Source organism: Salmo salar, chromosome ssa02, assembly GCF_905237065.1.
Source record: "Salmo salar chromosome ssa02, Ssal_v3.1, whole genome shotgun sequence".
Lineage (NCBI taxonomy): Eukaryota > Metazoa > Chordata > Actinopteri > Salmoniformes > Salmonidae > Salmo > Salmo salar.
Window position 1 is genome coordinate 83,271,424 of NC_059443.1, and position 25,069 is coordinate 83,296,492.

At 43.0% G+C, this 25,069-nt stretch overlaps 2 protein-coding genes across 2 annotated transcripts; both read left to right on the plus strand.

Annotated features, from left to right (window-relative positions):
• The first annotated feature begins 1,708 nt into the window (after positions 1–1,708).
• LOC106592788 (zinc finger protein 239-like) lies at positions 1,709–9,879 on the plus strand. The gene is made up of 2 exons (XM_014184122.2): positions 1,709–2,446; positions 9,033–9,879. The coding sequence occupies exons 1-2, from the start codon at positions 2,128–2,130 to the stop codon at positions 9,797–9,799; spliced, it is 1,086 nt and encodes a 361-aa protein (XP_014039597.1). The 5' UTR covers positions 1,709–2,127; the 3' UTR covers positions 9,800–9,879.
• A 4,709-nt stretch (positions 9,880–14,588) lies between these two features.
• On the plus strand, positions 14,589–21,983 carry LOC106592793 (zinc finger protein 670-like). The gene is made up of 2 exons (XM_014184130.2): positions 14,589–15,117; positions 20,582–21,983. Exons 1-2 carry the CDS (start codon positions 14,925–14,927, stop codon positions 21,082–21,084), a joined length of 696 nt encoding a protein of 231 aa, XP_014039605.1. The 5' UTR covers positions 14,589–14,924; the 3' UTR covers positions 21,085–21,983.
• Positions 21,984–25,069: the final 3,086 nt, after the last annotated feature.

A 25,069-nucleotide genomic window follows, 5' to 3' on the forward strand; every position in this document is an offset into this window, starting at 1 on the left:
TCTGGGAGGATATTCCAAGAGGATGGTGTAGTCCCAGTTGATGGAAGTGAAGTGGAACGGCCATATGACGTCCCCTTGAGTGAGGTGTGCTCAGTAGAAGTGGACCAGAGAGAGATCCCCAAAGCCTACAAGAGTTCTGATGGCGAAACTCCATTCAGTGGGGATGGTGCTGTAACAGATGTTGTTAACTTGGTTGAAGATGCTTTGTCAGTGTGGTCTGTGGCAATCTACCAGGATTCTGATCAGTCGTCTGACACTACTAGTGTTGAGTCTGTAACTGAAAGTGTGCTGGCTCCGGATAGGCCGAGTTGTAGTATTCCCCAACCTGAGGTTAGACCTCTGAGCACGGTTAGTGCTGTCCGTGACATTCCTGCTAGGTTTTTGGGTGAGGGTGTTCGGACTAGACTAGGTAGATTTATTAAGCCAGTGAATAGGTTAATCCAAACTATGTCTACACAGGAAATGAAACCGTTCTTGGTTTCTCAGTGACGGTAGGATATTGCCTACCTTTTCATTTTTTTGGGTGTATATGGTAATCTAACTGGGTCTTAGAGTGATTTGTGGGTTGGTCTAATATTTTGGACAATTCATGTAACTTTGTGTGTAGTTCATCAGCATAAAATGTATTTGGCATTTTTTGTATACGGTTGAATAAGGGATTAGCTACCTCTTATTTTTCCTAATCCTTCGCGGGATAGCTTTCCAGCTGATCGACCATTTGTGGGTCTAGATTTAAGGGACTACACTGGGTTACTCCGTCGCTCTGTGGGTGTGAATTTTTTTTTTCTTTCTTTGCTTTGTTACCTTCGAGGTAATGTGTTTTGTTTTGTGCCTATAATCTAGTGTAAAACAGTGGGGGTGAATGTAGTAGAGTGATGTTGTTCCCCTAGATTATGCACCAAGTTGCACGCAAGGACAGTTCAAGTAGGCCAGGTCAAGAGGGGATGTTAATAAGTTAATAACAATAATAATAATTCAATGTGTTTTCTTTATTTAATTACAGCAGCATAGTTAATGTTATTTTTCGGTGTACAAACATTTTTTGATATCTATATTGTAAATACACCTAATTGTAAAAGTTTGTATATTTTGGTTTGGTCCATCGCGGGTTATCCGTACTTACGGACCCTTTTATCGTTCTCTTTTGGCCGGACCTTCAGCTAGCAAGGTGCCCGAGAGCTGTGACTGCACCGAGGGCTAACATATTGTGTGTTGTCTCTTCGTGTGCAGGACCAATAAACATGATTCAACCATCATAATTCCAGTTGTGGCAGTGTCCTGATTAAAAGTACACAACGCAGAACGAACCACGCTACACATAGTCACTTTGATAACTCTACCTACATGTAAATATTACCTCAATTACTTCGACACCAGTGCCCCCACACATTGACTCTATACCCCCTGTATATAGCCTCGCAATTGTTGTTTTACTGCTGCTCTTTAATTATTTGTTACTTCTATCTCTTACTTTTTTTTGTATTTTCTTAAAACTGCATTGTTGGTTAAGGGCTTGTAAGTATGCATTTCACTGTAAGGTTGTATTCTGACAAATACAATTTGATTTGATTTGTTGTGCACAAATTTGTTTACATCCCTGCATCCCTGTTAGTGAGAAAGTGGGTGGGCCTATGCCAGATCCACTATCCCAGGTCCACCCATGGATGAGCCCCTGCTCAGTCACGTGAAATCCATAGATTTGGGCCTAATGAATTTATTTCAATTGACTGATTTCCTTATATGAACTGTTTTTTTGCATGTTGCGTTTAAATACAACATGCAAATATAAAAATATACGTTTTTCTCAACTGCGTTAACCACTCCAGTCAGCAGTTGGCGATGTGTCTTTCAGGCGATGCTTTCAGTGTGACGCGTAATCTAGTGGACGGGACGCTTCCTCTATAACAACAGCTAGTTATCCACCTCGTTATCTTGCTAGCCCAAATACCCGAAACAGTCAAGCTCTTTAGACACTTTCAGTGCATCAAACACTCTGCTTTGAATACACTTCTGTCGTATCTAGTTGCCCAATTTAATTTCATATTTACGTTGTTAGTCAGCTGGCTGGTTAAATTAGGCTAATCGCTCATGCGAACTAGTTACGTTAGCTAGCTAACATCTCGGACCATGAGTTCACTAAGCTACTCTGCTCCTGCAAAAGGAGAGGAGATCTGCTGGACGGAGAAAGAAGGCATGTGGCTGAACATTGTCGTGAAAGAGGAGAAGGAAGAAGAGGATGTCACAGTAAAAGTAGAGGGTGAGGCTGTTACAGTGAAAGAAGTGACAGTGAAAGAAGAGGAAGACACGTTCAGAGTGAAAGAGGAGGAGGATGTTACAGTAAAAGAAGAGGAGAAAGAGGAGGATGCCGTTTTTGGAGGAATGAACGAGGGAGAGATAAATGGCACATCGAAAGAGGAGAAAGAGACGGGAGAGCTGATTAACGCCAGTGAGTAGGACTATTTTAGAAACGGGCTGAACTCTGCAGTTGTTGAACTAATGTGTGGTTTTCAAAGGGCGTTCTACTGACGTTTTATACTTGAATATGTTGTTCTTTACTGTAGGAATTGTTAAAGCTACAATGTAAGGTTTGTATACAATTAAAGAGCGGGCCACCAACAAAACGTTAATGATGGATCAAATGCATTAAAATTCATGACATGGATTTAAATACTGTAGTCCTCATGATCTATTATGGAGCTCTGCTCAGTCTGTAAACATGACATTATCTATTATTATAGAGCTCTGCTCAGCCTAAACATGACATTATCTATTATTATAGAACTCTATTCAGCCTGTAAACATGACATTATCTATCTATAATAGAGCTCTGCTCAGCCTATAAACATGACATTATCTATTATTATAGAGCTCTGCTCAGCCTGTAAACATGACATTATTTATCTATAATAGAGCTCTGCTCAGCCTATAAACATGACATTATCTATTATTATAGAGCTTTGCTCAGTAATAGTCTGTTAATCATGTCTGTCTCTAGTAGTAGTAAACTCAGCAAAAAAAGAAACGTCCCTTTTTCAGGACCCTGTCTTTCAAAGATACTTGGTAAAAATCCAAATAACTTCACAGATTTTCATTGTAAAGGGTTTAAACACTGTTTCCCATGTTTGTTCAATGAACCATAAACAATTAATGAACATGCACCTGTGGAACGGTCGTTAAGACACTAACAGCTTACAGACGGTAGGCAATTAAGGTCACAGTTATGAAAACGTAGGACACTAAAGAGGCCTTTCTACTGACTCTGGAAAAACACCAAAAGAAAGATGCCCAGGGTCCCTGCTCATCTGCGTGAACATGCCTTAGGCATGCTGCAAGGAGGCATGAGGACTGCAGATGTGGCCAGGGCAATAAATTGCAATGGCCGTACTCTGAGACGCCTAAGACGGCGCTACAGGGAGACAGGACGGACAGCTGATCATCCTCACAGTCGCAGACCACGTGTAACAACACCTGCACAGGATTGGTACATCCGAACATCACACCTGCGGGACAGGTACAGGATGGCAACAACAAGTGCCCGAGTTACACCAGGAACGCACAATCCCTCCATCAGTGCTCAGACTGTCCGCAATAGGCTGAGAAAGGCTGGACTGAGGGCTTGTAGGCCTTTTGTAAGGAAGGTCCTCACCCCAGACATCACCGGCAACAACGTCGCCTATGGGCACAAACCCACCGTCGCTGGACCAAGGAGGACTGGCAAAAAGTGCTCTTCGCTGATGAGTTGCGGTTTTGTCTCACCAGGGGTGATGGTTGGATTCGTGTTCATTGTCGAAGGAATGAGCGTTACACCGAGGCCTGTACTCTGGAGCGGGATCGATTTGGAGGTGGAGGGTCCGTCATGGTCTGGGGCGGTGTGTCACAGCATCATCGGACTGAGCTTGCTGTCATTGCAGGCAATCTCAATGCTGTGCGTTTCAGGGTAGACATCCTCCTCCCTCTTGTGGTACCCTTCCTGCAGGCTCATCCTGACATGACCCTCCAGCATGACAATGCCACCAGCCATACTGCTCTTTCTGTGCGTGAGTTCCTGCAAGACAGGAATGTCAGTGTTTTGCCATGGCCAACGAAAAGCCCGGATCTCAATCCCATTGAGCACGTCTGGGACCTGTTGGATCGGAGTGAGGGCTAGGGCCATTTTTCCTAGAAATCTCCGGGAACTTGCAGGTGCCTTGGTGGAAGAGTGGGGTAACATCTCACAGCAAGAACTGGCAAATCTGGTGCAGTCCATGAGGAGGAGATGCACTGCAGTACTTAATGCAGCTGATGGCCACACCAGATACTGACTGTTACTTTTGACTTTGACCCCCCCTTTGTTCAGGGACACATTATTCAATTTCTGTTAGTCACATGTCTGTGGAACTTGTTCAGTTTATGTCTCAGTTGTTGAATCTTGTTATGTTCATACAAATATTTACACATGTTATGTTTGCTGAAAATGAACGCAGTTGACAGTGAGAGGACGTTTATTTTTGGTGGTGGTAGTAGTCTGTTAATCATATGTCTGTGGTAGTAGTAGTAGTGGTAGTAGTAGTAGTAGTGGTAGCAGTAGTAGTGGTAGTAGCAGTAGTGGTAGTAGCAGCAGTGGTAGTAGCAGCAGCAGCAGCAGTAGTAGTAGTGGTAGTAGTAGTGCACCATCATTAAGTTTGCAGATGACAACAGGGGTAGGCCTGATCAACGATGAGACAGCCTATAGGGAGGAGGTCAGTGACCTGACCGTGTGGTGCAAGGACAACGACCTCTCTCTCAACGTGATCAAGACAAAGGAGATTATTGTGGACTACTGGAAAAGGAGGACCGAGCAAGCCACCATTCTCATCGACGGGGCTGTAGTGGAGCAGGTTGAGAGCTTCAAGTTCTTTGGCGTCCACATCACCAACAAACTAACATGGTCCAAGCTAACCAAGACAGTCGTGAGGAGGGCACGACAAAACCTATTCACTCTCAAGAGACTGGAAAGATTTGGCATGGGTCCTCAGATCCTCAAAAGGTATTACAGTTGCACCATCGAGAGCATCCTGATGGGTTGCATCACTACCTGGTATGGCAACTGCTCAGCCTCCGACCGCAAGGCACTACAGAGGGTAGTGCGTACGGCCCAGTAGTAGTGGTAGCAGTAGTAGTTGTAGTAGTGGTAGCGGTAGCAGTGGTAGCAGTAGTAGTGGTAGCAGTGGTAGCAGCTGCAGTAGTAGTAGTGGTGGTGGTAGTAGTAGGTGTAGTAGTAGTAGTAGCAGTAGTGGTGGTAGTAGTAGTACTGGTAGGGGTAGTATTGGTAGGGGTAGCAGTAGTACTGGTAGCGGTAGCAGTAGTACTGGTAGCGGTAGCAGTAGTACTGGTAGCGGTAGTAGTAGTACTGGTAGTGGTAGCAGTGGTAGCGATAGTAGTAGTGGTAGCGGTAGCAGTAGTAGTGGTAGCAGTGGTAGCAGTAGTAATGGTAGTAGCGGTAGTAGTGGTACTGGTAGTGGTAGCAGTGGTAGCAGCTGCAGTAGTAGTAGTAGTAGTATTAGTAGTGGTAGGGGTAGTACTGGTAGGGGTAGTAGTAGTACTGGTAGGGTAGCAGTAGTACTGGTAGGGGTAGCAGTAGTACTGGTAGCGGTAGCAGTAGTACTGGTAGCAGTGGTAGCAGCTGCAGTTGTAGTAGTGGTAGCAGTAGGTGTAGTAGTAGCAGTAGTAGTAGCAGCAGTAGTAGTAGTAGTGGTAGTAGTAGCAGCAATAGTAGTAGCATTAGCGGCAGCAGTAGCGGTAGTAGTGGTAGCAGCAGTAATGGTGGTAGTAGTAGTGGTAGTAATAGTAGCAGCAGTAACGGTAGGTGCGGTGGTAGTAGCGGTGGTAGTAGCAGTAGCGGTGGTAGTAGCGGTGGTAGTATTAGTAGCGGTGGTAGTATTAGTAGCAGTGGTAGTATTCGTAGTAGTAGGAGCAGCATTAGTAGTAGTATTAGCGGTGGTAGTAGTAGTATTAGCGGCGGTAGTAGTAGTAGTAGCGGCAGCAGTAGTGGTAGTAGCAGCAGTAGTGGTAGTAGTAGCAGCGATAGCGGTTGTAGTAGTAGTAGTACTAATAGTGGTGGTAGTAGTAGTAGCAGCAGTAATAGTAGTAGCAATAGTAGTAGTAGTGTTGGTAGTAGCGGTGGTAGTAGTAGTAGCAATAGTGGTAGTAGTAGTAGCAGCAGTAATGGTGGTAGTAGTAGTGGTAGTAATAGTAGCAGCAGTAACGGTAGGAGCGGTGGTAGTAGCAGTAGCGGTGGTAGCAGTAGTTGTGGTAGCAGCAGTAGTGGTAGTAGTAGCAGTAGTAGTGTTGGTGGTAGTAGTAGTAGCAGCAATAACGGTAGTAGCAGCAGTAATAGTAGTAGCAATAGTAGTAGTAGTGTTGGTAGTAGCGGTGGTAGTAGTAGTAGCAATAGTGGTAGTAGTAGTAGCAGCAGTAATGGTGGTAGTAGTAGTGGTAGTAATAGTAGCAGCAGTAACGGTAGGAGCGGTGGTAGTAGCGGTGGTAGCAGTAGTTGTGGTAGCAGCAGTAGTGGTAGTAGTAGCAGTAGTAGTTTTGGTGGTAGTAGTAGTAGCAGCAATAACGGTAGTAGCAGCAGTAATAGTAGTAGCAATAGTAGTTGTAGTGTTGGTAGTAGCGGTGGTAGTAGTAGTAACAATAGTGGTAGTAGTAGTAGCAGCAGTAATGGTGGTAGTAGTAGTGGTAGTAATAGTAGCAGCAGTAACGGTAGGAGCGGTGGTAGTAGCAGTAGCGGTGGTAGCAGTAGTTGTGGTAGCAGCAGTAGTGGTAGTAGTAGCAGTAGTAGTGTTGGTGGTAGTAGTAGTAGCAGCAATAACGGTAGTAGCAGCAGTAATAGTAGTAGCAATAGTAGTTGTAGTGTTGGTAGTAGTAGTAGCGGTGGTATTAGTGGCATTAGTAGTAGTAGTGGTAGTAGCAATAGTGGTAGTAGTTGTAGCGGTAGTAGTAGCAGCAGTAATGGTGGTAGTAGTAGTGGTAGTAATAGTAGCAGCAGTAACGGTAGGAGCGGTGGTAGTAGCAGTAGCGGTGGTAGCAGTAGTTGTGGTAGTATTGGTAGCAGCAGTAGTGGTAGTAGTAGCAGTAGTAGTGTTGGTAGTAGTAGTAGCAGCAATAACGGTAGTAGCAGTAGCGGTAGTAGTAGCATTTGTAGTAGTTTTAGTGGTAGTAGCAGATGTTGTAGTAGCAACGATAGCGGTTGTAGTAGTAGTAGTGGTAGTAGCAGCAGTAATGGTAGTAGCAGCAGTAGTGGTAGTAGCAGTAGTAGTAGTTGTAGTAGCAGTAGTGGTAGCAGTAATGGTAGTAGCAGTAGTAGTGTTGGTGGTAGTAGTAGTAGCAGCGGTAGTAGTAGTAGCAGCAGTAATGGTGGTAGTAGTAGTGGTAGTAATAGTAGCAGCAGTAACGGTAGGAGCGGTGGTAGTAGCAGTAGTAGTAGCAGCAATAACGGTAGTAGCAGTAGCGGTAGTAGTAGCATTTGTAGTAGTTTTAGTGGTAGTAGCAGATGTAGTAGTAGTAGCAACGATAGCGGTTGTAGTAGTAGTAGTGGTAGTAGCAGCAGTAATGGTAGTAGCAGCAGTAGTGGTAGTAGCAGTAGTAGTAGTTGCAGTAGTGGTAGCAGTAATGGTAGTAGCAGTAGTAGTGTTTGTGGTAGTAGTAGTAGCAGTAGTGGTAGCAGTAATGGTAGTAGCAGTAGTAGTGTTTGTGGTAGTAGTAGTAGCAGTAATGGTGGTAGTAGTAGTGGTAGTAATAGTAGCAGCAGTAACGGTAGGAGCGGTAGCAGTAGCAGTGGTAGCAGTAGTTGTGGTAGCAGCAGTAGTGGTAGTAGTAGCAGTAGTGTTGGTAGTAGTAGTAGCAGCAATAACGGTAGTAGCAGTAGCGGTAGTAGTAGCATTTGTAGTAGTTTTAGTGGTAGTAATAGTAGCAGTTGTAGTAGTAGTAGCAGCGATAGCGGTTGTAGTAGTAGTGGTAGTAGCAGCAGTAATGGTAGTAGCAGCAGTAGTGGTAGTAGCAGTAGTAGTAGTTGCAGTAATGGTAGTAGCAGTAGTAGTGTTGGTGGTAGTAGTAGTAGCAGCAATAATGGTAGTAGCCATAGTGGTAGTAGTGGCATAAGTAGTGGTAGTAGTAGTAGCAGCAGTAATGGTGGTAGTAGTAGTAGTAGCAGCAGCAATAGTGGTAGTAGTAGCAATAGTGGTAGTAGTAGTAGTAGCAATAGTGGTGGTAGTAGTAGTAGTTGTAGTAGTAATGGTAGTAGTAGTGGTAGTAATAGTAGCAGCAGTAACGGTAGGAGCGGTGGTAGTAAGAGTAGCGGTGGTAGTATTAGTAGCAGTAATAGTAGTAGTAGGAGCAGCAGCAGTAGTATTAGCAGTGGTAGTTGTGGTAGTAGTAGCGGTTGTAGTCGAGGTAGAGGTAGTAGTATCAGAGGTAGTGGTTGTAGCAATAGTACTGGTAGTAGTAGTGGTAGTAGTAGTAGTATTAGCAGTGGTAGCAGTAGTAGCGGTGGTGGTGGTAGTAAAACATAAAAAGTGTTTTCTATTAAACCCTAATAACTCCACTTCTCTTCTCTTAATCAACTTGAACCTTGACCCATTTAAGTGTTTTGAATTGTTAGGAGTCCACAAGGGAGGATGTTTAATGCTTCCATGCAACGGTCTCTTTCAGCCCGCTCATAAGACAGCATCCTGTTACAATGCTGCTTGCAGCTATATTTATTATGACGGAAATTGGAAATGTTCTGAAAACCTGACCTCAAATGTTCTGACCTTTTAGGTTATTGAGGGATCTAGTCTGGATTAAACCTCATAGGCAGTAGGATTATAAATATCTGGTCACTTTCCCCAATTTTCCTGGTTTTCCAAGATGCCCAGAATCATTAGCGAATAAGCAGGAAATCTGAAATCCACCAAACCAGGATTTCTGAAAAGCCTGGGAATTCTGGGAACTCAACCCTAATAGGAAGACAGTTTTACCATGTGGAGGTATCATTCAGGTCTCTGTTTAACTACATACCTTGTCTTTGGCAGGAGAGAGACCAGACTCTCACTCTGACAGCGGGAAGAGTCCTTCAGGGGAACCAGACCCAGAGACGCCCAAACCAGCAAGACCGCATCACTCTTCCCACTGTGGAAAGAGTTTTACCTGGTTAGGGTACCTAAAACAGCATGAGAGAACACACACAGGAGAAAAGCCTTTCCAATGTTCCCAGTGTGGAAAGAGTTTTAATGTGTTAGTCAACCTGAAAAGGCATGAGAAACTACACTCTGGAGAAAAGCCATTCCAATGTTCCCAGTGTGGAACAAGTTTTACCCGGTTAGGGCACTTAAAAGAGCATGAGAGGACACACACAGGAGAAAAGCCTTACCACTGCTCCCAATGTGAAAAGAGATTTTCAAGATCAGGGGACCTAAAAAGTCATGAGAGGACACACACAGGAGAAAAGCCTTACCAATGTTCTCAGTGTGAGAAGAGTTTCACCCAGGTAGGGAACCTGAAAATACATAATAGAATACACTCTGGAGAGAAGCCTTACCATTGCTCCCAATGTGGAAAGAGTTTTACATGGTTAGGGAGTCTGAATTCGCATGAGTGGACACACAGAGGAGAGATTCCTTACCACTGCTCCCAATGTGAAAAGTGTTTCAACCAGTTGGAGCACCTGAAATCACATGAAAGAACACATTCAGGAGAGAAGCCTTTCCGCTGCTCTTATTGTGGAAAAACGTTTTCCCAGTCAGAAGACCTGAAATCACATGAGAGAATAGAGAGGCTGTGCTCTGACTTATGTTTTTGATCGGAAATGTGTGTGTTTTGAAATCATATTGTTTATATGAAACCTGACTCACAAATATAAAATATATTGTTTATATTAAACCTGACTGACATTGTTTATATGAAACCAAATAGGTCTACCCTTGTTTTTTTCATCCCGAGACGGTCAATTATAAATATCTCTAAGTCTGGGTAGGCTGGGTGGGAGGTAACCCAATGGGTATGTCTGGGTAGCCTTTTGACCTTTTATTAAAACAGGTTTGGCTTCATTGGTGGATAGATGATTGTAGATGCAAGGATGGCTTTCCTAGGTTATCGAAAGGAAACTGAAACAGTGTCAAACAAGGCATATCTACATGGGCAGTAAATGAAATACACTTCAACAAAGTTCCAACTCTACAGTCTTGGCCAAAAGTTTTGAGAATGACACAAATATTAATTTTCAAAGTCTGCTGCTTCGGTTTGTATGATGGCAATTTGCATGTACTCCAGAATGTTATGAAGAGTGATCAGATGAATTGCAATTAATTGCAAAGTCCCTCTTAGCCATGCAAATGAACTGAATCCCCAAAAAACATTTCCACTGCATTTCAGCCCTGCCACAAAAGGAACAGCTGACATCATGTCAGTGATTCTCTCGTTAACACAGGTGTGAGTGTTGATGAGGACAAGGCTGGAAATCACTCTGTCATGCTGATTGAGTTCGAATAACAGACTGGAAACTTCAAAAGGAGGGTGGTGCTTGGAATCATTGTTCTTCCTCTGTCAAACATGGTTACCTGCAAGGAAACACGTGCCGTCATCATTGCTTTGCACAAAAAGGGCTTCAAAGTCATGGATATTGCTTCCAGTAAGATTGCACCTAAATCAACCATTTATTGGATCATCAAGAACTTCAAGGAGAGTGGTTCAATTGTTGTGAAGAAGGCTTCAGGGCGCCCAAGAAAGTCCAGCAAGCGCCAGGACCGTCTCCTAAAGTTGATTCAGCTGTGGGATCGGGGCACCACCAGTACAGAGCTTGCTCAGGAATGGCAGCAGGCAGGTGTGAGTGCATCTGCAAGCACAGTGAGGCGAAGACTTTTGGAGGATGGCCTGGTGTCAAGAAGGGCAGCAAAGAAGCCACTTCTCTCCAGGAAAAACATCAGGGACGGACTGATATTCTGCAAAAGGTACAGGGATTGGACTGCTGAGGACTGGGGTAAAGTCATTTTCTCTGATGAATCCCCTTTCCGATTGTTTGGGGCATCTGGAAAAGAGCTTGTCAGGAGAAGACAAGGTGAGCACTACCATCAGTCCTGTGTCATGCCAACAGTAAAGCATCCTGAGACTATTCATGTGTGGGGTTGCTTCTCAGCCAAGGAAGTGGGCTCACTCACGATTTTGCCTAAGAACACAGCCATGAATAAAGAATGGTACCAACACATCCTCCTAGAGCAACTTCTCCCAACCATCCAGGAACAGTTTGGTGACAAACAATTCATTTTCCAGCATGATGGAGCACCTTGCCATAAGGCAAAAGTGATAACTAAGTGGCTCGGGGAACAAAACATCAATATTTTGGGTCCATGGCCAGGAAACTCCCCAGACCTTAATCCCATTGAGAACTTGTGGTCAATCCTCAAGAGGCGGGTGGACAAACAAATCCACAAATTCTGACAGACTCCAAGCATTGATTATGCAAGAATGGGCTGCCATCAGTCAGGATGTGGCCCAGAAGTTAATTGGCAGCATGCCAGGGCAGATTGCAGAGGTCATGAAAAAGAAGGGTCAACACTGCAAATATTGACTCTTTGCATCAACTTCATGTAATTGTCAATAAAAGTCTTTGACACTTATGAAATGCCTGTAATTATACTTCAGTATTCCATAGTAACATCTGACAAAAATATCTAAAGACACTGAAGCAGCAGACTTTGTGAAAATTAATATTTGTGTCATTCTCAAAACTTTTGGCCACGACTGTATATATACAATATGAATCAACACTTGGTAAGGTTTCTAGCAGTAAACAGGCTTTGAATATTATGTAGAACTCTTAGTCAGAGGTGATAACAACAATACTAAAGAGTTACACTACATGACCAAAAGTATGTGGACACCTGTTGTCAAAGAGCTTATTCCAAAATCATGGGCATTAATATGGAGTTAGTACCCCCCTTTTGCTGCTATAACAGCCTCCACTCTTCTGGGAATGCTTTCCACTAGATGTTGGAACATTGCTGCAGGGACTTGCTTCCATTCAGCCACAAGAGCAGTCGGCGTTTCAATCCATCCCAACGGTATTCAATGGGGTTGAGGTCAGGGCTCTGTGCAGGCCAGTCAAGTTTTCCCACACCGATCTCGACAAACCATTTCTGTATGCTTTGTGCACCAAGCATTGTCATGCTGAAACAGGAAAGGGCCTTCCCCAAACTGTTGCTACAAAGGTGGAAGCATAGAATCATCTAGAATGTCATTGCATGCTGTAGTGTTAAGATTTCCCTTCACTGGAACTAAGGGGCCCAGCCCGAACCATGAAAAACAGCCCCAGACCATTATTCCTCCTCCACCAAACTTTGGCTCTATGCTTTGGGACAGGTAGCGTTCTCCTGGCATCCGCCAAACCCAGACTCATCCGTCGGTCTGCCAGATGTTGAAGCATGATTCATCACTCCAGAGAAAGTGTTCCCACTGCTCCAGAGTCCAATGGAGGCGAGCTTTACAGCACTCCAGCCGATGCTTGGCATTGCGCATGGTGATTTTAGGCTTGTGTGCGGCTACTCGTCCAAGGAAACCCATTTCATGAAACTCCCGAAGAACAGTTCTTGTGTTGACGTTGCAGACGATTTTTACGCGCTACGTGCTTCAGTACTCTCCTACTACTTCGCGGCTGAGCCGTTGTTGATACAAGAAGTTTCCACTTCACAATAACAGCACTTACGGTTGACCGGGGCAGAAATTTGACAAACTGACTTGATGGAAAGGTGGCATCCTATGACGGTGCCACATTGAAAGTCACTGAGCTCTTCAGTAAGGGCCAATGTTCGTCTATGGAGATTGCAAGGCTGTGTGCTTGATTTTATACACCTGTCAGCAGCGGGTCTGGCTGAAAATAGCAGAATCCACTAATTTGAAGGGGTGTCCACATACTTTTTTTAATATATAGTGTACCTTGGCCACCACACACCACATTCATGTGATACACACAGTCAATAACACATCTCTAGGGTTCCATGCTGGTCCATACTCACAGTCAATAACACATCTCTAGGGTTCCATGCTGGTCCATACTCACAGTCAATAACACATCTCTAGGGTTCTGTGCTGGTCCATACTCACAGTCAATAACACATCTCTAGGGTTCCATGCTGGTCCATACTCACAGTCAATAACACATCTCTAGGATTCCATGCTGGTCCATAGTCACAGTCAATAACACATCTCTAGGGTTCCATGCTGGTCCATACTCACAGTCAATAACACATCTCTAGGGTTCCGTGCTGGTCCATACTCAGTCAATAACACATCTCTAGGGTTTCATGCTGGTCCATACTCACAGTCAATAACACATCTCTAGGGTTCCATGCTGGTCCATACTCACAGTCCATAACACATCTCTAGGGTTCCATGCTGGTCCATACTCACAGTCAATAACACATCTCTAGGGTTCCATGCTGGTCCATACTTAGTCAATAACACATCTCTAGGGTTCCGTGCTGGTCCATACTCACAGTCAATAACACATCTCTAGGGTTCCATGCTGGTTTGGTTGAGAGAGGACTGATGACTGCAGGTGGGGGCATTTAAAGGTTTAGCCCCACCCCTTTCAGGTTGATGAGGTGTCATTGCAGTGTGTTAAAAAAAAAAAATCTGTCATCAAGGCGAAGGGTGGCCACTTTGAAGAATCTCCAATAAAAAATATATTTTGATTTGTTTAACACTTTTTTTGGTTACTACATGATTCCATATGTGTTATTTTATAGTTTTGATGTCTTCACTATTTTTATACAATGTATAAAATAGTAAAAAGAAAGAAACATCCTTGAATGAGTAGGTGCGTCCAAACGTTTGACTGGTAGTGTACTGGATGTATTGTTACACCATGTAGGAGCAGTATAGACCTAGTCTGTTCATTATATACATCTACATGATGTATTGTTACACCATGTAGGAGCAGTATAGACCTAGTCTGTTCATTATATACACCTACATGATGTATTGTTACACCATGTAGGAGCAGTATAGACCTAGTCTGTTCATTATATACACCTACATGATGTATTGTTACACCATGTAGGAGCAGTATAGACCTAGTCTGTTCATTATATACACCTACATGATGTATTGTTACACCATGTAGGAGCAGTATAGACCTAGTCTGTTCATTATATACACCTACATGATGTATTGTTACACCATGTAGGAGCAGTATAGACCTAGTCTGTTCATTATATACATCTACATGATGTATTGTTACACCATGTAGGAGCCGTATAGACCTAGTCTGTTCATTATATACATCTACATTATGTATTGTTACACCATGTAGGAGCAGTATAGACCTTGTTGTTAATTGTAATATATGTTTAGGTGAATAAATATGAAATTATCTTAAATGTAGATGTATTGCATTTAAATTCTCACTCAATAAAAATCTCCACCAATGGATCAAAAAATGCTTCTCTTTGTACGTTTCCATATAATATTGACTTCTATAATAAACTTTTTGTCTGAAAATAAAATATTTTCCTTAACTGCGTTACCCACTCTAGTCAGCAGTTAGCGATGTTCGTATTTCTCGCGATACTACTGGCGTGACGTATAATCTAGTGGACGGGACACTTCAACAACAACAGTTAGCCACCTCGCCGAAATGTTCAAGGTCTTTATAATGTTTCGGTGTATATTAGCCATTGAGTTTTAAACACACGTCTACCAGTTTAATTTTATATTTACGTTGTTGGCTAGCTAGCTGGTTAAATTAGCCTATCACTAGTCTAATCGCTAATGCTAACTAGCTAATTAGCTCACTAAGATACTGCCCCCATACTAAAGAAGAGATCTGGTGGACGGAGAAAGAAACTCTCGTGAAAGAGGAGAAGGAAGAGGATGATGTTGCAGTTAAAAAAGAAATAGAGGGCAAGGCTGTTACTGTGAAAGAAGAAGAGATGGACGTTAGAGTGAATGAAGACAAAGGAGAGTTCAGAGTGAAAGAGGAGGGAGATGTTACCAAAGAGTTTTATGTCTGTGATGTAAAAAAAGAGGAGGAAGAGGAGGAGGATGCAGTTTTTGGAGTGGAGGGAGAGATAACTGTCACATTGGAAGAAGAAGAAGAAGAGACAGGAGATCTGATTAACAACAGTAAGTAACCGAAGTACCGTTGTTTTTATATCCAACATTAAAATATGTTCAAATTATATTAAATTATTCAAAATAAGCCTTGCCTACTTTTACAACCTATGATTTGCATCGAAGTGTTGATTTGATAGAAACACATCAAGACATAAAAAAATGCATTTAAATCTCTGATCTGCAATAACGTTTTTCATGGATTGTCATAGAAACATCAAGCTAAAAATACGAATTATTCTAAAAACATCTGGCCTATTTTTAAAATCTTTGATTTGTATCAAAAGTAAAGTGTTGATTAGAAATGATCAAATCAAACTGCGTCCTCTTCCTCCTTTTTCTTTTTACATCACAGATATAAACATCTTTGGTAACACCTCCCTCCTCTTTCACTCTGAACTCTCCTTTGTCTTCATTCACTCTAACATCCATCTCTTCTTTCACAGTAACAGCCTCACCCTCTTCTTCTCTTTTAACAGTCTCTTCTTCTTTCACAGTAACAGCCTCACCCTCTACTTCTCTTTTAACAGTCTCTTCTTCTTTCACAGTAACAGCCTCACCCTCTTCTTCTCTTTTAACAGTCTCTTCTGCTTTCACAGTAACAGCCTCACCCTCTACTTCTCTTTTAACAGTCTCTTCTTCTTTCACAGTAACAGCCTCACCCTCTACTTCTCTTTTAACAGTCTCTTCTTCTTTCACTGTAACAGCCTCTGCATTTAAATATATCTTGTTCGTAATAACTTTTTTCATTGGTTGTCATAGAAACATTAGAACCAGTGCTAAATATTCTAAACTGGTCTGGACTACTAGTCATCCAGTTATAAGAGTTGTAGCCCTTTCCATCACTCACAGCCCATATGTCATCCAGTTTACGGGTTGAAAATGGCAGATTTTGTCACGCTATACATGACGTCAGAGCTCAGTGACTGTACAGTAACATGCTATACATGACGTCAGAGCTCAGTGGCTGTACAGTAACATGCTATACATGAGGTCAGAGCTCAGTGGCTGTACATTAACATGCTATACATGAGGTCAGAGCTCAGTGGCTGTACAGTAACATGCTATACATGAGGTCAGAGCTCAGTGGCTGTACAGTAACATGCTATACATGACGTCAGAGCTCAGTGGCTGTACATTAACATGATATACATGAGGTCAGAGCTCAGTGGCTGTACAGTAACATGCTATACATGACGTCAGAGCTCAGTGGCTGTACATTAACATGCTATACATGACGTCAGAGCTCACTTTCTCTGCTTCACAGCGCTGTGTGGGGTTCGACTGACAGCCGTTATAAACTGGAGCGCGGCCCTCCCTCCCTCCCACTAATGGGGCTACTTCTGCACATTAGTGGTTGTCTGAGTGGAACGCTGTAAATCAAGAGGAGTTGATGTTGTCTGAAAGATGAGATGTTGAGGATTGTAAGAAATACCGCTTTGATGTCATAGAAACAAACGACACAGCAGAATGAGTCCAAATTGTTCACTTCACATCATTTACAATATCAAGGTTTATGATCCGTATGTTGGATCCACAGTTACAAGGATGGCATGCATTATAATCAAATCAAATTGTATTGGTCACATACACATGGTTAGCAGATGTTATTGGTCACATACACATGGTTAGCACATGTTATTGGTCACATACACATGGTTAGCAGATGTTATTGTCACATACACATGGTTAGCAGATGTTATTGGTCACATACACATGGTTAGCAGATGTTATTGGTCACATACACATGGTTAGCAGATGTTATTGGTCACATACACATGGTTAGCAGATGTTATTGGTCACATACACATGGTTAGCAGATGTTATTGGTCACATACACATGTTAGTAGATGTTATTGTTACATACACATGGTTAGCAGATGTTGTTGGTGACATACACATGGTTAGCAGATGTTATTGTTACATACACATGGTTAGCAGATGTTATTGTGAGTGTAGTGAAATGCTTGTGCTTCTAGATCCTACAGTGCAGCAGTATCTAACAGGTAATATCTAACAATTCCACAACAAAACCTAATATACACAATCTAGTAAAGGAATGGGATGAGAATATATACATATAAATATATGGTTGAGCAGTGACAGAGTGACTAAGATGCAATAGATAGTAAAGAATAGATAGTGAAGGATTCAGTATACAGTATATACTTAAGAGATAAGTAATGCGAGATATGTAAACATTCTTAAAGTGCAATTATTAAAGTGACTAGTGTTCCATTTATTAAAGTGGCCAATGATATCAAGTTTGTAGGTAGGCAGCCACCTCTCTGTGCTAGTGATGGCTGTTTAACAGTCTGATGGCCTTGAGATAGAAGCTGTTTTTCAGTCTCTCGGTCCCAGCTTTGATGCACCTGTACTGACCTCGCCTTCTGGATGATAACGGGGTGAACAGGCAGTGGCTCGGGTGGTTGTTGTCCTTGATGATCTTTTTTGCCTTCCTGTGACATTGGTTGTTGTAGGTGTCCTGGAGGGCAGGTAGTTAGCCCCCGGTGATGCGTTGTGCAGACCGCACCACCCTCTGGAGAGCCCTGCGGTTGTGGGCGGTGCAGTTGCCGTACCAGGCGGTGATACTGCCCGACAGGATGCTCTCAATTGTGCATCTGTAAAAGTTAGTGAGGGTTTTCGGTGACAAGCCACATTTTTTCAGCTTCCTGAGGTTCAGCCTTCACCACACTTGTCTGTGTGTGTGGACCATTTCAGTTTGTCGGTGATATGTACACAGAAGAACTTGAAACTTTCCACTTTCTCCACTGCTGTCCTGTCGATGTGGATAGGGGGGTGCTCCCTTTGCTGTTTCCTGAAGTCCACGATCATCTCTTTTGTTTTGCTGACATTGAGTGAGAGGTTATTTTCCTGACACCACACCCTGATGGCCCTCACTTCCTCCCTGTAGACAGTCTCGTCATTGTTGGTAATCAAGCCTACCACTGTTGTGTCATCTGCAAACTTGATGATTGAGTTGGCCATGCAGTCGTGGGTGAACAGGGAGTACAGGAGCGGGCTGAGCATGCACCCTTGTGGGGCCCCAGTGTTGAGGATCAGCGGAGTGGAGATGTTGTTTCCTACCTTCACCACCTGGGGGTGGCCCGTCAGGAAGTCCAGGACCCAGTTGCACAGGAAAGGGTCAAGACCCAGGGGCTCCAGCTTAATGATGAGTTTGGAGGGTACTATGGTGTTGAATGCTGAGCTGTAGTCAATGAACAGCATTCTACATAGGTATTCCTCTGGTCTAGATGGAATAGGGCAGTGTGATGGCGATTGCATCGTCTATGGACCCGGTAAGCAAATTGGAGTGGGTGTAGGGTGACAGGTTGGGTGGAGGCGATATGCTCCTTGACTAGTCTCTCAAAGCACTTCATGATGACAGAAGTGAGTGCTACGGGGCGATTGTTATTTAGTTCAGTTACCTTGGCTTTCTTGGGAACAGGAACAATGGTGGCCATCTTGAAGCATGTGGGGACAGCAGACTGGAATAGGGAGAGATTGAATATGTCCGTAAACACACCCTGGGTTGTCCTGAACAGAATGAGCCTATGTTCGTTGTATTGTGAAGAAAAATGACAATCTGTTTGTCTGAAGTGCCTTGTGAAAGCCTAACACTGTAAAATCGTAGTTTATAGCTTATCCAGTTTGGCAATATAATAAGCATTCAAATGACGCCCACCTGACCCAGATTCTGATTTCTATTGGAATGTTTTGTGGATTGTGTAAACAACAACAGTAATTGTGTGTTGGTGGGGAAGCAGGGCTGTGTTCCAAACAAAAAATGACAATTGGGCTTCAGTTCCTCAACTGCAAAGCTAGGAGAGCTCAAAAAGAGCACCTTATAGTTGAAGGCTCTTCTCTTGAATCATAAAAGTGCATTGAAATTACACTATATATGCAAAATTATGTGGACACCCCTTCAAATGAGTGGATTCGGCTATTTCAGGTACACCCGTTGCTGACAGGTGTATAAAATCGAGCACACAGCCATGTAATCTCCATAGACAACCATTGGTAGTAGAATGGCCTTACTGAAGAGCTCAGTGACTTTCAACGTGACTCAGTCATAGGATGCCACCTTTCCAACAAATCAGCTTGTAAAATTTCTGCCCTGCTAGAGCTGCCCCGGTCAACTGTAAGTTTTGTTATTGTGATGTGGAAATGTATAGGATCAACAACGGCTTAGCCGTAAAGTGGTAGGCCACACAAGCACACAGAACGGGACCGCCAAGTGCTGACGCGCTTAGCGTGTAAAAATCATCTGTCCTTGGTTGCAACACTCACTACCGAGTTCCAAACTGCCTCTGGAAGCTTCATGAAATGGTTTTCCATGGCTGAGCAGCCACACACAAGCCTAAGATCACCATGCTCAATGCCAAGCGTCGCCTGGAGTGGTGTAAAGCTCATCACCATTTGACTCTGGGGTAGTGGAAACGCGTTCTCTGGAGTGATGATTCACGCGTCACCATCTGGAAGTCCGACGGAAGATTCTGGGTTTGGCGGATTCCAGGAGAACGTTACCTGCCCCAATGCATAGTGCCAACTGTAAAGTTTGGTGGAGGAGGAATAATGGTCTCGGGCTGTTTTTCATGGTTCAGGCTAGGCCCCTTATCTTATCTAGGCGATTCTGTGCTTCCATCTTTGTGGCAACAGTTATGGGAAGGCCCTTTCCTGTTTCAGCATGAACATGCCCCCAAGTGCACAAAGCCAGGTCCATAAAGAAATGGTTTGTCGAGATCGGTGTGATAATATGAAAATGAATCCAACTAAATGAATCCAACTAAATGATTCACTCGATTCCAGATGATGTTCAGGAGATGTCTGATTAAGTTTGGATGCTGCAGGGTTTACAGGTCCTGCGTGTTATATCTCAGCATAGCACTCTGGCTGAGCTCCTGGGATTCTCTCAGCTGACTGTTCTGGAGCTCTGTTGTAGTTCTGTTGGATGGGACCTGTGTGTGTTCCCCTGGATGCTACTGCAGCCTAACGGTCGCTCTGGGTAGACGGTTGGGCTATCGGTTATCTTGGCCAAAGGCTGTGCAACCAAATACTAGCTCCAGGGTTCCAATAGTTTTATCTATGCCATTTGTCATTTTTTATAATAAAAAAAATACTATTATAAAACTTCAGTTTAGATGATACAGACATGATGTCGTTATGCTCCTTAATACTATTATAAAACTTCAGTTTAGATGATACAGATATGATGTCGTTATGCTCCTTATAGCTCTAACATATGGAGTATTTCACATTAATTTATAGATTAGATTAATATAAAGATTAAATATTAAAATAAAATAAGATTATAAATTACAATTATTATTATAAATATCTCTTTCTAAATTACCCTTCATTGGGGGGGGGGGGATCTAGTCTAGATTAAACCTTATAGGAAGATAGTTTTACCATGTGGAGGTCTTATTCAGGTCTCTGTTTAGTATTTAGCTAAATAATCTGTTGTCTTTGACAGGAGAAAGACCACACTCTCACAACGGGAAGAGCCCATCAGGGGAACCAGACCCAGAGATGCCCAATCCAGCCAGACGACACCACTGCTCCCAGTGTGGAAAGCATTTTACCAAGTTACAGAACCTAAAACAGCATGAGAGGACACACAAAGGAGAAAAGCCTTTTCAATGCTTCCAGTGTGAAAAAGGATTTTCATGTTCACAGGATTTTAAAAAGCACGAGAGGACACACGCAGGAGAAAAGCCCTTCCAATGCTCCCAGTGTGGAAAGGGTTTTACCCAGTTAGGTAACCTAAAAGTTCATGGGAGGACACACTCAGGAGAAAAGCCTTTCCAATGTTCCCAGTGTGGAAAGAGTTTTACTGTGTTAGGGAGCCTAAAAGAGCACAAGAGAATACACACCGGAGAGAAGCCCTACCAATGCTCCCACTGTGGAAAGAGTTTTAGGGGGTTAGGGAACCCGAAAAAACATGAGAGGACACACACCGGAGAAAAGCCTTACTAATGTTCTCAATGTGGAAAGAGTTTTAACCAGTTAAGCACCTGAAATCACATGAAATAAAACATTTAGGAGAGAAGCCTTTCCACTGCTCTCATTGCGTAAAGACATTTTAGTTCCAGGGCTATGATTTCCGCATATTTACAATTTCGGACATTTGGCCTCTAGACTTGCCTGTAACTTGGAGAAGGGTGGAGCTTTTGGTTCCGGTTCCAATCCCAGTTCTATCTCGTCTCTTAGCACGTATGGATCCAGAACTTCATCAAGTGTTACCAACCCAGTAACTAACCCACGGATGTTGTTGCACTCACTTTGTGTAGGGGTGCTAAGCCTAGTTACATGGTCTGTAACCTGAATGAATGTATGCATTTATGTGACAAATCAGTTCATGGACCTAGGTGTTGAATTCCCAGGGAGACGGCAACGTTACCTTGATCCAGGGCCAGCTCGCTTGACCTCTTGGTCGGCCAATCCAAGCGGACTATTATTTGTTTAGATGGTGACGAAACATAAATATGCTGACCAAAATCATCATCAGTAAAGTCTTCACCACCATCAACCTCACATTACCATCATCATCCCCATGTTATGACAACCAAGGACAATGATAGCAGTTCCAGTTCAGACTAGCCTACCTCCTCCTCTTCCCTGTATTCAAAGGGCAATGGCCGTAAGGTTAAAGAAGTGTTTGTACCAGTTGGTCTGGACAGTGGGAAGTCCATCCTGTCTGACTGTGCCCACCCTTTACACCAGGGGTTCAGCATAGCCGGTTGTTCTTAGCATAGCACCCCGTTTATTGCAAAATGTGATTTCCCAGTAAAGTTATTTTGAGATCTGGCCATTCGGTAGCAATTACGAGATGATAATCTATTATTCTTTGAATGACAATATTATAATTTACCAATGTTTTCGAATAGTAATTTTGTTATGTTCACCGGAAGCATTTCAGAGAAGAAAAAAATCTGAATTTCACGCTACTGTAAAATGCTGTTTTTGGATATAAATATGAACTTGATGGAACAAAAAATGCATGTATTGTATAACATAATGTCCTAGGAGAGTCATCTGATGGAGATTGACAAAAGTTAGTGCATAATTCAAGCTGGTTTCTGCTTTTGGTGACGCCTGACCTTGAATTGAAAATGGATGTTTGTACTTTTGTGGCTATGTACTGTCCTAACATAATCTAACTTTATGCTTTTGCCGTAAAGCCTCTTTGAAAATCGAACAATGTGGTTAGATTAAGGAGATGTTTATCATTTCAATTGTGTAAAATAGTTGATTGTTTGAGAAATTGAAATTATTAGATTTTTGATGTTTTGAATTTCCAGCCTTGTTAGCAATCCCGGCTCGGGGTTCATTGCTAACCTGTAGCCCCAACAGGTTAAACCTTTTTCAGCCTGGGACCCAAATTAAAAATGTGGTGTTTTCCTGGGACCCAAGCTTATTAAAATATGCAACTTTGTGTAAATATTGGTTGATTTCATTGCCCTTATGCCTAAAACAAATGCAATATAAACAAAAACAAATAACAATGAAATTAAATGAAATACCCATATAAAGCCTATTCATGTTTATTTTTCCCCATAAAAAAACTGTTGCTGTTAAAATACAATAAATAATTTTCATTCTGAACTGGAATAAACTGATTGATCACATCACACAGATGTATAACAGAACACACACACACAGGCTCAGTTTTTGATAGTGCAACCCTAAGTAACAGTACAGATGAAAAATGGTCAGGCCTACTGTACATCTTACTGTAGAAAGTATTGTTGAATAAAAGTCTAAGTAGGAACTCTTTCTGTTAAAATACAATAACTATTTGTATTATTCTGAACTGGAATAAATTGATCAAACCACATAGGTTGAAGTTTTCAACAAGCATGTCTATTCTGGACTCCGGTTTTGACAGGGCAACACGGGAGGTCATGCTCAGCATTGAGTCTGTTTCTGTACTTGTTTTTTTTTTTTTAAGTATGCCAGAGTTGAGAACCCTGACTCGCATAGGTATGTAGTGCCAAACTGTGTCAGAACATCTCCTGATTTCTCAGTCAGGCAGGAGACCACTTCCTGCTGTAGACGAGCAACCCGGGAAACTATGCGAGGGTGTTTGCATCAAAAAGCATCTAGCTTCAATCAGTTTATTCCAGTTCAGAATAAAAAGTATTACTTGTATTTTAACAGCAACAGTTCCAATCTAGATTTGTTTCCAATCTATGTACAGTAGTTCTATACAGTCGTTCTGATCATTTTTCATCTTCATCTGTATTTACTGTCACTTACGGTTGCACTATCAGTAGCTAGCTAGCTTGCTTTAGCTAACGTTAGCTATTAGCTGTGTACAAGGCCAGGGGACTGTTTAAAAGAGAAACTCACATCTACTACTATGAGAGATAGTACTTATTTCTGCTTATCATCACCTGTTATAAAATGACAATAATGCCTTGCTAGCTGACTTACTTTTCCACTGTCGAAGAACTGTTTCCTGAAGCATTCTGCCCTGTTCTGAACTAACTCCCTCGGTTCACCGTCATGCTCTGGATGTTTGGTCAGGACGTGTCATTATATTCATTTGTTCGTGTTGAGAGACTCGTTACTAAGCACTTCCCCGCACAAAACGCATTGTGGGCGCTCCTCGTTATTTCTCAAAGTTTGTGTGAAACCAAGAGAGAGAAACTCATCGCTGTATGTGCGTTTCGTGATGATTGAGCTCAGTCAGAACGTGTGGCTAGCTTGACACCGTTTAATACAGCGGCGAGTGGGAATGACATGTCAGTGGCTGACAGCGCATCATCTGCTGCGGAACGACCGCGCTGCAGCGTGTGGGTCGAGAAGTGATCTTCAAGAAAACTGAAGAAAAAAAGATCAGGTTAACCGCGAAGAACACGGGCATCTCCCTTTCGCGAAGCTGCCAAACTGAGCAGAGAGCGCTGCTAAGCATCGAGTGCCGATGCATTTGGCCAAATCAATTCCAGTAATCAATTAAATAATTATGAATTTACAATGACACGTTGCGACCAACCATTAACATGTCCGACCCATACTTTAAGAAAGGCTGCTTTACACAATGAGAAAAACATCCCTGAAACCACACTATTGACATCTTACCTTATTCTTTAGGTCAGCGTTTCCAAAACTCGGATCTGAAGACACCAAGGGGTGCATATTTAGTTGTTTTTTTAACTTCATTACACAGCCGATTCAAATAAACAAAGCTTGATTATGAGTTAAATTCAGTACTGGCTTAACTGTTTAAATAACAGAGACAGAATGCAATATGTAATTTAGTTAAATCGTTTAGGGTATGGCCTTGTCTGCGAGGAATGCTCCTCGAAGTCAGATGCTGATGACAAGTAGCACTTTGCTGTGCAGATGACATCGAAACCGCCCTGCTGGGGGAAAGGCGTTCCAAATGACGGGCCTTAAGGTTATTATAGATGGTGGTGGTGGTGGTGGGGAGGTGGATGGTTGTCGACAACTGTTGCTGAAAAACATGGGTAAGTTGACATATAAATACATCCCAGGGGGCTCTCTAAGGATAGGAGTGGGTCAGTGTCTGACAGGAGGCTCCCTAAGGATAGGAGTGTCTGGCAGGGGGCTCTCTAAGGATAGGAGTGGGTCAGTGTCTGACAGGAGGCTCCCTAAGGATAGGAGTGTCTGGCAGGGGGCTCTCTAAGGATAGGATTGGGTCAGTGTCTGACAGGGGTCTCCCTAAGGATAGGAGTGTCTGACAGGGGGCTCTCTAAGGATAGGAGTGGGTTAATGTCTGACAGGGGGCTCTCTAAGGATATGAGTGTCTGGCAGGGGGCTCTCTAAGGATAGGAGTGTCTGGCAGGGGGCTCTCTAAGGATAGAAGTGTCTGGCAGGGGGCTCTCTAAGGATAGGAGTGTCTGGCAGGGGGCTCCTTAAGGATAGGAGTGTCTGGCAGGGGGCTCTCTAAGGATAGGAGTGGGTCAGTGTCTGACAGGGGGCTCCCTAAGGATAG

What these genes read in the sequence shown, in the direction of transcription:
- LOC106592788 (XM_014184122.2), top strand. Translation starts at nt 2,128, where the DNA reads ATGAGTTCACTAAGCTACTCTGCTCCTGCAAAAGGAGAGGAGATCTGC. An exon ending in GGGAGAGCTGATTAACGCCA is followed by an intron (nt 2,447 to 9,032) that starts GTGAGTAGGACT and finishes TGTCTTTGGCAG; the next exon opens with GAGAGAGACCAGACTCTCAC.
- LOC106592793 (XM_014184130.2), top strand. Translation starts at nt 14,925, where the DNA reads ATGGACGTTAGAGTGAATGAAGACAAAGGAGAGTTCAGAGTGAAAGAG. An exon ending in AGGAGATCTGATTAACAACA is followed by an intron (nt 15,118 to 20,581) that starts GTAAGTAACCGA and finishes TGTCTTTGACAG; the next exon opens with GAGAAAGACCACACTCTCAC.